Consider the following 12,500-nt stretch of genomic DNA (forward strand, 5'->3'; position numbering starts at 1 on the left):
TCAACCATACGAATTCTACCCGACTCATTCTGTGAAGAGCCGCAAAAATATAAGCCAAAGCATGAAATTTATACGCTCCAGTTTCTCTTTGATAAGAATTTAAGTCATCTATTTTAAATGCCCAACACACGAAGCCCATCTTCTTGCAGTGACCGTAAGCAAGATTTCTCCGGGTCTAAAATGTCTGGAATCTGGAAGTCCGTTGCGATTGGTTTACGTAAATTCCAGCTTGTTTCAGCAGACGCTCGTGGGGGAGGAACGAAAGACGAAGCCCTAAGAATGGTGTCTGCGTGGGAGGCTACCGGATGGGGGACTTACGTTGACCGGTGCGCTGCATAACTTAGCGCGTGCTCCTTGCATACGGCAAGAGCTACTGAAATTTAAATTGACCAATCAGAATAGGCCATTTCCGAGTTGCTGTTTGTCTCGTTTTTGAAGTGAGTCTTGGTGCTCAACTATTGTAAAGCCCTGGCCAAACGAAACGCAAGTCATCGCAAGTCGACGCAAGTTCTCACTTGCGAAGACTTGCGTTCACTTGCGATAGGGTGGCCAAACGTGACGCAAGTTGAGCGCAAGTCCTTTGCAAAAGTAGCAGAATTTTTTTTTTTCTTTTTCCCAGGCTCAGACTCGGAAGACTGAGCTGCTACTTTCACTGTAGCTGCTGCTTATACTTGCACCGCTACTGGGTCTCCTGTTATGGTTTTCCTTTTTCTTATGTTTTTTTAACTCCCTATCCTTGTTTTCTTTTAGCTCTTCGGGGCTTAAGTTTTCCGAATTTTGCTCCGTGACAGAAGCCATCTTGTCAAAAGGGAAAGCGCGAAAAGCGCGAAATAGTTTGAGATTCCTGCTCAAACAGCGGCATCAGATTGGCTAAAAGGTCTTCCAAAAAAGTTCGAATGACTTGCGAAAACTTGCATCCACTTGCGTTGAGTGGCCAAACGAGACGCAAGTTGGGCGGACTTGCGTCCAAAATTTGAACATGTTCAACTCAAACGCAAGTCGTCGCAAGTCTTCGCAAGTGAATGCAAGTGGGTGGCCAAACGGTATGCAAGTCAGCGCAAGTAACAAAACTTGCGTCGACTTGCGATGACTTGCGTTTCGTTTGGCCAGGGCTTAAGGGAAATGAGTTTGATTTGCATAAGAATACGCAACTCATTTCCATTTGAATGGTTGTGCACCAGGACTCGCTTTGAAACTGAGGCATACAGCAACTCGGAAATGGGCCATTCATCGCTCGGGAAAAACTGTGCTATTATTATCCGACGCCAAGTCAATTGACTGGGCCAAAAAACCATTTGGAGGATTTTGTGGCAACTCTTTTGTCAACAAACTTAGTGGCGCCAAAACTGGGTTGCCAGTGAGTAGCGATTCTAACCTCACTTGGTGTGCTTTGGCTGTTATTTGTGCTTTTTCTAACTATTTTAAGACGGATTCAGTCTACTATTTTCGAATCAATTGCAAGTGTAAGAAGACGTCAAAACTGTCTTGATAATTTATTTATTTGTATTAACTTCGCGAAAAACAGATTTTGTTGGCGTCCTTTTGACAGGGTAGATCGACAACAACGTCGTTTACGCGAAGAAAGGCACCGTTTCCGGTGAAAGGGCAAAGGATTGACAGGATAGCACAGTTTTGACTGCTACGCGCTTTGCGGGTTCCGTATGCACGGTTGTCGTCGTGGGATTGGATTACTGTCGATGAAGGCAGTCCACGTACGATATAACGGTGAAGGAATACATTGGAAAAAGCCAATATTTCGAAAGGCAGTGCCTTTCTTCATCAGGAATGCATGTAAAAGTCTGCCTTAGCCCCACTTCCCCACTCATGGTGTCGTCATAGATCCTCTAGTGTCGTCACTGTAAAAACCAGAACCCTATGTCATTGTCCTTCTAAATTTAGATCTAGATCACGTGCTCGAAGGCCGAGCTCTTTCGACAGTTAGTCAGCCATCTACTTGCAACGAATAGCTTTCAATATGAATAGGTTATTTGGACGAGGAAAACCTAAGGAACCGCCACCGAACCTTACGGATGCCATCTCAAACGTAAGAAATATTGTTGTTGCATTTAGATTGGATTTTAAAGCAGCACTACCAACGTTGACAACATCCGAATCTCTCTGAGTATCAAATCGAGTTTGTTTATGTATCTTTTAGAGTTTCTTTTTGTTTTCCAGGTTGACAGTAGAGGTGAATCGATAGAGAAAAAAATAGGAAAACTTGATGCCGACCTCATGAAATATAAGGATCAAATGAAGAAAATGAGAGATGGACCTTCAAAGGTGACGATAAGTCTTACTGTTTGTTACATACTTAAGCTTAAATTGAAGTTCTTTCTGTAATCTCCTTTTAGTATCCTCAGTCCTTGCTGTCGTGAACTTTTTCATATTTATCGGATGATAATTTGACCCATGTCGCTTAAGAATTGTGAGTTGTTCTCATGTGCTTCGTAATATTGTAATGTCTTTCTTTCGTATACAGTGAGAATCTGCAGTTTGGACAATTTTCCCCATCCCATAATGCAATACGTTTTGGGGGTTCATCAGATAAAGACCATAAAAACAATACAAGTTAATTACTCTTGGGACTGTATCATGCGCCAGTGAACTGGATATCCATTGTTTTACTGCAAATAACCCCTCAAAATGAACTGTACACTGTATCATGAGATTACGAAAATAGCAAATTATTCATCAATAAAATAATGTTTTTCTCTGTTTCTGAGCCAGACAAAAGCAGTCCTTTTATGTTTAATTATACAACAAATGGTATCATTCACCCAATCTATTCATCCAATCTAATCTTTTTTCAAAGACTTTCTTTGAAAAATGGACTCAAGCTTATTTATTCCAAATGTCACTCAAAGTTATGTTATTACCTTTACTAATACTAGTAACACTGTAACTGTTTTGCAGAATATGATCAAGCAGAGAGCTCTTAGAGTGCTCAAACAGAAACGACAGTAAGTTCTTTGTTTCCAGTAATAGGCAGCTCCTGCAAGTGCACACAGAACAAGCCAGTTTTGCATTCTCATCATTCAACTTGTACAGTTGTGTAATTGAGGCAAATTGTGGGGGGGGGGGGGGGGGGGGGGGGGCGGAGCAATTGCATTCTACAATGTAACTTACTCAAGACTTTTATTGTAACGTTAGTTCAGAATAATGGGTCTGTGTAATAATGTGCTCACAGCCTACCTGTAATCATGTATCATTACCGTCATTTATAGCTTGAAATTTTGTTTGGCTATTCAACAAGTTTTCTCTAGCAGTACACTGTATATCTTATATCTGTCTTGAACAGCCATCAGCTGTGGCATGTGGCTCAGGAGATTTTTGTTTACAATTGTATTTACATTCCTCAGCACATATTTGGCTAAAATCAGAAAACCATTGTTAGCATTAAACCAAAAGGGTTGTTGATCTTTTCTCTTGTAATTCCATTACAACTTAATGCTTTATTCCTGTTTGTAAACAGCTTGTCCATTGTAGTTGTTGTCATTGTTATTGTAATTGTTCACGGAAGTGGATGTAATATCCACCTCTTTCACCAACACTAGTACTGAGGTGAATAATAATGTTAATCATTAATTTGGCTTGTGTGGTATACGCAAAAAATATATACAGTACCGCTCAGAAATATGTTAACTGCACATGCGCAGTTTACACACACTTATATTTATAGGCACATGTGTATATTCATTCACATATGATTGTGTATAATTATATGTACTTGTGCATCTGAGTTTCCTTTGTTATGCAGTACCATAAATTTCCTTTGTGTTTCATTGCTGTGTAAAACAAAGAACTTTTGGATCTGAAAAAAGCCACGAGCCAATAACAGAAAATTTACATACTGCACAAGTGATGATGTCACAAACAGGCAAGTCGCTTTGCGTCGCGAATTTATTGGATAACAAGCAGAAGTAAATCAATGTTTATGAATCAAAAGGAAAAGGAAAATGTTTTTTAAGTTTGGCATTTAAATGTTTGTATCATTTAGCGAATAGCCAAGTGAATATTCACAAATACACTTCCCAAAATGTTTATTAACTTTCAAGTGCGATGGAAAACGATAATTTTTGCGTCAGCCTTTAATCAACCACATCAATCAATAACTTTACTTTGCTTCGAATTTCAAATAACAATGATGCTACTGTAACATCTCCTAAGAAATGATGGAAACAACACAGTGTTAGATTGTGAAAACTGTTCTGGTTTACTTATTTGATGTAACCTTCAAAGTGTACACTCTGGGAATCGCACGTGATAATATGTGCGTATACATGTGATATTCATTTATATGATGACATGTTTTTGGTAACCACAGTCAACAACAGCGAAACAATAAGCTAGCTAATGAGGCAGACATGTATATCGGTATACGCATATACACATACATTTATATATGCGGACTGTTATAGGCACATACATATGTACGCGTATAAATATACGCGTTTTTTTGGTTAACATATCTGAGCGGTACTGTAACAATCATCATTGTTATTGTTATTGTTTTTGTATGTACATGTACCACACACCCTGAGTAACAAACAGACCATTAGACTACAGGGAAACAATATTGTTTTATTTTAATTTTCTAATATTCAAGAAACATTTAGAGTCAGAGAACCAGTAAGTCTCTGTACATTTTCCAAAGTGTACACCTGGAGCTGTGGGAATTAATTTTGGTCTTCAGCTTTGTGGGGTTTGACCCTAGAGGGGCCTGTGTTCAAATAACACTGTTTAAATAATAAATTTACTTGTAGGTATGAAAATCAACTAGAAAATCTGAGGCAGCAGTCATTTAACATGGAGCAAGCAAATTATGCAACACAAACACTAAAAGATACCAAAACGACAGTAAGTGTAGATTTTATTATTTGAAGGACTATTATAATAATTTATTATGCATAACCATTTTATGTCATTGATTTTTGTTAGCTATTATAATATCACCTTGCAACCAAATGTTCATACATGCATTATTGTTGTTACAAGATATATTCCAGAAACAGAGCCTGAGTCGTCACCATGATAGTATGCTTTCGGTTCAACCTTGCTGAGCTGCATCATTGCTGTACTTGCGACGGCGATTATTATTATTATCAGTATTATTACTACCATATTTATCTGTGTATAAGTTGATCCTGTGTATAAGTCGACCCCCCATTAATATTTTTTCATGGCAAAAAAAGCAATTTCTTAATGTCTTTGTTAAATGTTCATAGGATACTAATCTTTTATTCTTTGATTCTGGAACTGTGGATACACAAAAAAATCAGGGCCTCAAGTGCTAAATAGTTTTGTGCTTCAGCGCTTGTTGTATATGCGGACATTTTGTCCTTGGGTTTCGAAAAAGTTCTCAGAAAATCGAACATGCAAACCTCAAACTAACCTGTTTCCCTGTTCGGGGATAAAGGGCTTTAGATGGTAAGCACTGTAACATCACAGAAGCTGGAGTCAGTCTTTGAAAATGCGATGCAAAGTGTGCAAGGTTTAATTGGTCCTTGATTTTATCTGACTTGACAAACAAAGCAAAAAACTCATAAACCAAACACTACAAACATTGCAAAAGCATTTAAATCAGCCAGGTTTGTATACAGAATAAAAAACAATGATTACCAACCAGCAGTCTTTTGTTGCCAGATAAAAAGCCAACCTTTTCCACTGCGTTTTGTACCAGTCAAAGTGAAGCTTCAGCATCCCCCCCCCCTCCTGCCCGGGCAACCCCCCGGGCATTTGAATTCTTGGTAATATTATTTTTTGTTCAAATGCCCCCCTCCCCGGGCTAAAAAGCTGTTCAAATGCCTCAGCATAGGTCCATTTCAGGTGATCAAATGCCCCCACCTCCGGGAAAATTACCAGATTTTTATAAACTGAATGCATTGGTTTTATGGAGTTTCATTTAACGACACTTAAATACATTCCAGTATTCATAAATACACCTGGTCAGGTGGGGGGGATGGTGAAGCTTCAATTTGACTGGTACATTAATGCAAGACAACAAGACAACATTATCATGTTTTTTGAATAAATTATTTAGCTGGAACTTGGCTCTAAATCTTTGACCTGTGGATAAGTCAAGGGCGATTTTTGGAGCTTCTTTTGAGGCCATAAGAGGTTAACTTATACACAGGTAAATACGGTATTATTATTATTATTATTATTATTATTATTATTGTTGTTGTTGTTTTTGTTGTTGTTGTTATTATTATTATTATTATTGTTGTTGTTGTTGTTATTATTGTTATTATTATTATCAGTGTTTGTCACTTACTTTTTTACTAATTTGAATTGCCGTTTGAACAACCAGTTTTGCTTTTTTGGTTGCCCATGGTTTTTTTTTGCGGTTGCCCACCTTCTACAGACCTGTTGCCCATTAAAACTCAAAGGAGGCTTGTAAAAATGTCAATTTTGTGTACTTTGTGTGTAAAATGGATTTGACACACCAAAACGCGACTCCTCCTCTGTGACCATGGTGTTCTAGTAGCCTTGACAGTTTTGCTTTGACAAAGCAGTATCACAGCGTATTTGGCCGTGTGAAAACTGGGTTGCGTTATAACAAACATTCCTTTTGCACTGAGAAAGATGGCTGCTGCTAACAAAAAAGTCATGTTCCTTCCAATCTCTTTTGTGGTTTGTACCAATATCTTTTTCAAGAAATAAATAAATGACAGCAAAGAGATGTAACATGTTTGCGGTGACTACTACATGTATTACCAGTCACTTTCATCGTTGCGAATCAAATCGTTCCGCAAAATGTTAGTCGAACAAAAATTCTGATTGCCGAATCGGGCAAGTCTAAGAGTTGTTTTACTTCATCCCACGGATATACAGTGTATTTCACTTGCCGCGGGCAATCGGGCAAGCGTTAGTGTCAAACACTGTAAATTTATTAAATATTATTGTTGTTGTTGTTATTATTATTATACCGTAATTATTTTTATGATTATTATTCTTATTGTTATTATTAGTACTATTATTCACAAATTAAGCCAAAAGGGTAACAGGATGTAAAGACACAAAGGGGTTTCTTTTCATTACTGTACGTTGCATTCATTGATTTAGTTTTTTTTCACATTATTATATAACCAGCTGTAAGATGACTTTTTATCACAGTGACTTACATGTACATTGGACTTCTGAAATCATCAAGGATATGGCATTTGGATTCAGACAAGACCAAAGCTAGTCTACTTTTCTATCTTTATGAAGACAACTGACTCCCTTTCAACGCTAATCAATTTTGAAACCTGGGGTCAATTTAATAAAAAAAGTTGCACTTGTAGTGTACAAGTTGAACCCTTGTTTTTGCATGTGCACACAAAAATGAGTTCAGTAAACATTGTTACAAGACAAGTTGTTGTTACAAGACTCCGACTGGTAATTACTGTACAGGTGTAGTGCTACACCTGTAGAATTTGGTATGTATACAGTTCAATAAAAGTTTAACAGGAGTCTGACTTTTATCTTTACAAACTTCCAAATTGTAAATTACATGTACAAGTGCAAACTACAATTCATAAGTTGTAATCTTAACGTATGACTTGTAGGACGCGTGTTTCGAAATTTTGATATGTTCACATCAAGTAAAGAAGAACTGGAAGAACTATTCAGCCACCAAGTTATTCAGCAGCTGAGAAATTTTGAGGAAAGACGGTTGTTTGACATTGAAAATCCACATGAATTTTTGGAGAAATGTCGTCTCAGTTAAAGCATTCAAGTATTTACTTGCAGCAGTGGGCCAACAGCTTGAACAAATAAATCTCATGCACTTGCAACTTACACATGTAGTCTACAAGAGTATTCAAGTTAATTGTTACAATGTAAAGCAACAGACGTACTTTACACTTGTATCATGGCTGCAAGTGTGAATTCAGGAGTAGAAAAATGTTTTATTTAATTCATGAATTTACATGAGCAAGTTGGACTGTACAAGAGTAATTTTATGTGAGTAAAAACTGCATGTGTAACTTTTTATTGAATTGACCCCCGGCCACAAAACTTGTAGTCTTCCATATAAATTCAAGTTTGAAGAATACTATGAATTTATTTAAACAACCGAAAGGATGAAAGACCTAAAGCTACAACTGCTCCCTAATGGTTCCCTGATAGCTTGGGTGCCTTAGTCTTATCTAAACTTTGGTCTGAGACAAACAAAGAGACTTTCTTAGAGTACATGTAGGGTAAATGCAGTGGAAAGTTCACTGCCTTCTGTCACTTTTCCCTGGTTCAGCTCCTGAATGTGGGTTGAGTTTGTCAGTTCCCAGACACTACTCTTGTCCAAGAGGTTTTCATTGTGTACTCTGGTTACCCCTTCCCCTCCCCACAAAAAGCAAACAAACTGGTTTTAATAAGGTTGGTTTGGTTTTTAATCTCTCCAATTAAAAAGCACTTACACTCAGCTGTATACACAGTTATAAGCTTGAGAGTTACGGTAAAGTAATTTGACATGTACATTCTCACTTTGTTGGCAGTCACACAGAATGTGCACATTTTACACTGGGAAGAAAAAAAACATGTTTACACTTGTTGTTTTAGGTTGATGCTATGAAGATAGGACTGAAAGAAATGAAAAAGGAATACAAGAAAGTCAACCTTGATGAAATTGAGGTACAGTAATTTGAACAAACTTGGTGCCTTTAGAACCACACCAGGCCCCAGTTTTTTAAAGTGTGGATAGTGTTGTCCACTGGATAAATCACTGTTTTCTGGATATTTCAATAATGTTGGTTTTGCTAGTGTTTATCCACTGGATAGTGATTTATCCGGTGCGTTATCCACCTTTCGAACAAACAAGGCCAGAATTGTAAATTAAACTGGACCTTAAGTGTAAGTGTAGTTCGTTGAGTGCCCCCAAATGTCCAAATTCTTATTTGTCAACTGCATTTTACCAAACAGAGTGGCTTTTTATTTCTTCAGTGTACTTCTGTTTTATGGTTGTATGTGAAAAAAGTTAAAATTGTTTTTATCTATCTTTCTTTTCTCTTTTTTGGCAAATAAATAAATGAAAATGAAATGTAAATGCAGGACCTTCAAGATGACATGTCAGATATGCTTGATATTGCAAATGAAGTTCAAGACACTCTGGGAAGGACATACGGCATGCCAGACGACATAGATGAGGCTGACTTGGATGCAGGTCGGTGTTGTAACAACGACCATGAAGTGTACATTGTATGTCATCTCCAAAAAAGTTTTCATCTAATATGTTAATAATATATTTCTCAAGATGCACTTGTCCAAAACTGATTCCTTTGTTTGGGGAACTTTTTCTTTTACGATTGCGATTTCTTTGAAGTTGATATTGCTTCATTGCACTGCTTTACAGTTTTTGATTAGTCACAGTTATAATAATAATTTATTATTACACCACTCACATCTGACCATACAAACCACTCGCCTCCATTCTGCTTCATTCAATGTCTTTGTAAATGTGGTACATCTACAGTATGTATTAACTTTGTTTGCACACAGTCACACATCTTAGGAGATATTATCATTTCAGTATAGTTAAAAGTTATTATTAATTTTGTATTTTTGCATATGTTGTTTTTGCTTTTCTCTTGTACCCATAAACTTAACCGTTTTGTATGACATCTAGCTAGCCATTTTTTATTCCTGGAGAAATTTTAATCTGTTGTCAAGCTTTAGTTTCACCAAGAGAATTTGGGGATGGGTCACAATTTAAGTGAAATGTTGAAAATACTACTTCAGGTGTTTATACAAAATAATGTTGTTTGAATGCATATATTTTTCATCAGAACTAGAAGCGTTAGGGGATGACCTTGCCCTTGATGAGGACACATCTTACTTAGATGAAGTTCCTGCTCCAGCAGATACAATACCTGGGGAAAGTGACAATACAGGAGGAACGAGAACACAGGTATAAAAAAATATATATTCATTGTTTCAGCTTTATTGAATCAGAAACAGTGATTTTCATCCGCAATTTGCTGTGAACAATGCTCAGATAGCAGCTTGTGATAATTATTCGTTTCTTTTTCTTTTCTTTTACTTTCAGGATGGGGTTCAAGTTGATGAATTTGGCCTTCCAGTAATGGCAAAAAATTAGACGTTGCACTAAAATATTGTAAATTATCCCTGGCGAACGATTTCCCTTTCATGTGCTTTAACATTGCTGTTAACATTTTATAGTCTTATTGTGTAATAATCAGTTGCAAATTGGTTGATAACAAAGTTCTGCACAAACAAGAGAAATACAAATAATACAGTACGTGCATCATCGCTCCCCATCATCTGTTATAAGGAAACAACTAACGATGGAGTAAGAATTATAGTGCCCTTATTTTTTGGAAGACAACAGATATGGACTATAGATTTTTTTGCGGAGAAGGGAAAACTGGAGCATTCGGAAGAAAACCTTTCGGAGTAAAGAAGAGGACCAACAAACTCGTCCGATGTTTTACGCATAGCTTGTTGCTGAGACATGTTTACAAGGAGAACTCTTTCACGTGTGTGCCAACGACAGCTCGCAGAAATCTAACTTGCTGTAAAACCATTTTGCTGGACAGTTTTTTCTCTTACTTCTTAGGCGTTTCCCAGGCACAGGGTATTGGTATAAACAACATTAGTTTTTTGAACCAGAAAAAAAATGTCGATCAAGATGCATATACTGTTTTGTCAAAATTGAGAATGACCTTGTTTCTGTCAAATGAAACGTTACCCAGATAGTAAGAGGTAGCTGACTTAAGTGTATTAGGCCTCTGATAAGGGTGTAAAAGACAATTTATACGTAATTGTTCATCAGTACAGGTCGTGAACATTCTAGTGGGATCAACCGTTTCAACCGTTTCAACCGCAACCGGTTTAAGTTAAAGCAGTTGAGGTTTCCCCCATCCCACAATGCAATAAGTTTTGGGGGTTCTTTACATAAAAATCAACACTCTTGGGATTGTATCATGCTCAAGTGACCTACATTGTAGATATCCATTGTTTTCATGCAAAGAACCCCCAAAATGAACTGGCCTCAAATGTGGCAGAGTACATGTATACAGCAGTTCCACCTCGCTCTTATTTTTTGTTTAAACAAATTTCCAGTTTCAGAAGAAACTGTGGTTTCTGCGTCGGTGGCAGAGTGAAACAGGAAAGTGTGGTTTTATCAAACATGTTGAAAAAGGTCGAAAGTTCTCCGCAATTATCCCGAAACTAAACATAGGTAACTTTCTAGTTAGGAGCGCAATTAAGTCTGACAACCAACTGGGAACTTTCAAATGTACACGCACACGATGCAAAACTTGTCCTTTTATTTCTAAGATGGTTAAGATCTGAGGACCGAATCGATCCGTTAAAAGCACTGACCACTTTACATGTATCTCCGCAAATGTCATCTGTTGCATAACCTGCACGCTATGTAAGAAAACCTGCATAGGAGAAACATCTGTGTCTGGCGGACACAGATGCAACGAAGCCAGTTGCGCACTATTTTAATCTCTCTAATCACTCCCACCACAGCATGACAATTTGCGGCTTATCCTTACTCCACGGGAACACAGGAAGCCGTAAGAATCTGGAACAAAAATTCATCTTTCAACTAGGTACACTCTATCCTCACGGAATCAATGAACGCCTCTCGTTCCATTAATTTATTCACAAATTCATGTTACCATATTTCCAGCAATGGCAAGCTCTTCCCCCATAAAAACCAACAACACCCCCAATTCCTCTATATGCTCTGACGCAGGGCTAACGCTCGAAACGTCAGGTTTCCAAATCGTTCATGGTGGTAATTCGACCTTTATAAACACGTTTGACCAAACCGAATTTTCCTGAAAAATGAAAAAGTTTATAAGGAGAGTACAGTCAGCCATCTGATGTGCTACACGTGGGCAATTCCACATAGTTAACTTAATACAAGGAGACTTACAATATAACGAGCTGAGTCTTAGGCAACAGACAATGTACCACGCCAGATACAAAAAACCACTACAATAATCTGTAAGTGCTTGGTTTCAAACACGGTTTTTCACTTTTGAGAAGAGAGTAAATGTTCATGATATAAAACAGAACTGAGCAACTTAATTGAACTGAACTACACACAACTGCACATTCAGTTAAATTCTGAAAATGGTTGTCTGATAAAATACATGTAGGCGTTGAGATTTTATTAAGCTTAATAACTTCTTTAGACTTTAAGCTTATGTGTAAGTGTGAAAATGTCTTTCATATAAAGAAAATTGTTCAGGTATGAAAACAGCTTTGTCATAGAAAGAAATGGTATCTAAAGTTGTAATCTTCGATAATCTGCAAAAGGGAAAGACTTTCATAGAAGCCTGCTCATTTTTATTTAGATGTTAACAAATTTAACAAAAGCGTCCCTTAGTTACATAAGCCTGTTATAAGTCTTAACAAAAGTCCAGCATTTTATCCTAAGATTTTCACAAATTCTATGATGTCATTGCTCTCTTTAGTCGTTGATAGAATACTTTGGCTGTTTTAACTGTCATTAGAGATTGCACATAGTGTGTCATAGCAACCCCAAA

General features: G+C 37.3%; 1 protein-coding gene across 1 annotated transcript; it reads left to right on the forward strand.

Annotated features, from left to right (window-relative positions):
- The first annotated feature begins 1,900 nt into the window (after window positions 1–1,900).
- LOC138013296 (charged multivesicular body protein 5-like) lies at window positions 1,901–10,320 on the forward strand. Its single transcript, XM_068860335.1, has 8 exons — window positions 1,901–2,044; window positions 2,176–2,280; window positions 2,914–2,960; window positions 4,764–4,857; window positions 8,539–8,610; window positions 9,028–9,139; window positions 9,762–9,883; window positions 10,022–10,320. The coding sequence occupies exons 1-8, from the start codon at window positions 1,976–1,978 to the stop codon at window positions 10,070–10,072; spliced, it is 672 nt and encodes a 223-aa protein (XP_068716436.1). The 5' UTR covers window positions 1,901–1,975; the 3' UTR covers window positions 10,073–10,320.
- The last annotated feature ends 2,180 nt before the right edge of the window (window positions 10,321–12,500 follow it).

This window comes from Montipora foliosa, chromosome 8, assembly GCF_036669935.1.
Source record: "Montipora foliosa isolate CH-2021 chromosome 8, ASM3666993v2, whole genome shotgun sequence".
Taxonomy (NCBI): Eukaryota; Metazoa; Cnidaria; class Anthozoa; order Scleractinia; family Acroporidae; genus Montipora; species Montipora foliosa.

Bases quoted from the DNA above. Each gene is read 5' to 3' on its own strand.
- LOC138013296 (XM_068860335.1), top strand. From the start codon at position 1,976: ATGAATAGGTTATTTGGACGAGGAAAACCTAAGGAACCGCCACCGAAC. The intron at 2,281-2,913 runs GTGACGATAAGT...ACTGTTTTGCAG, and splicing joins TGAGAGATGGACCTTCAAAG to AATATGATCAAGCAGAGAGC. The intron at 4,858-8,538 runs GTAAGTGTAGAT...TTGTTGTTTTAG, and splicing joins TAAAAGATACCAAAACGACA to GTTGATGCTATGAAGATAGG.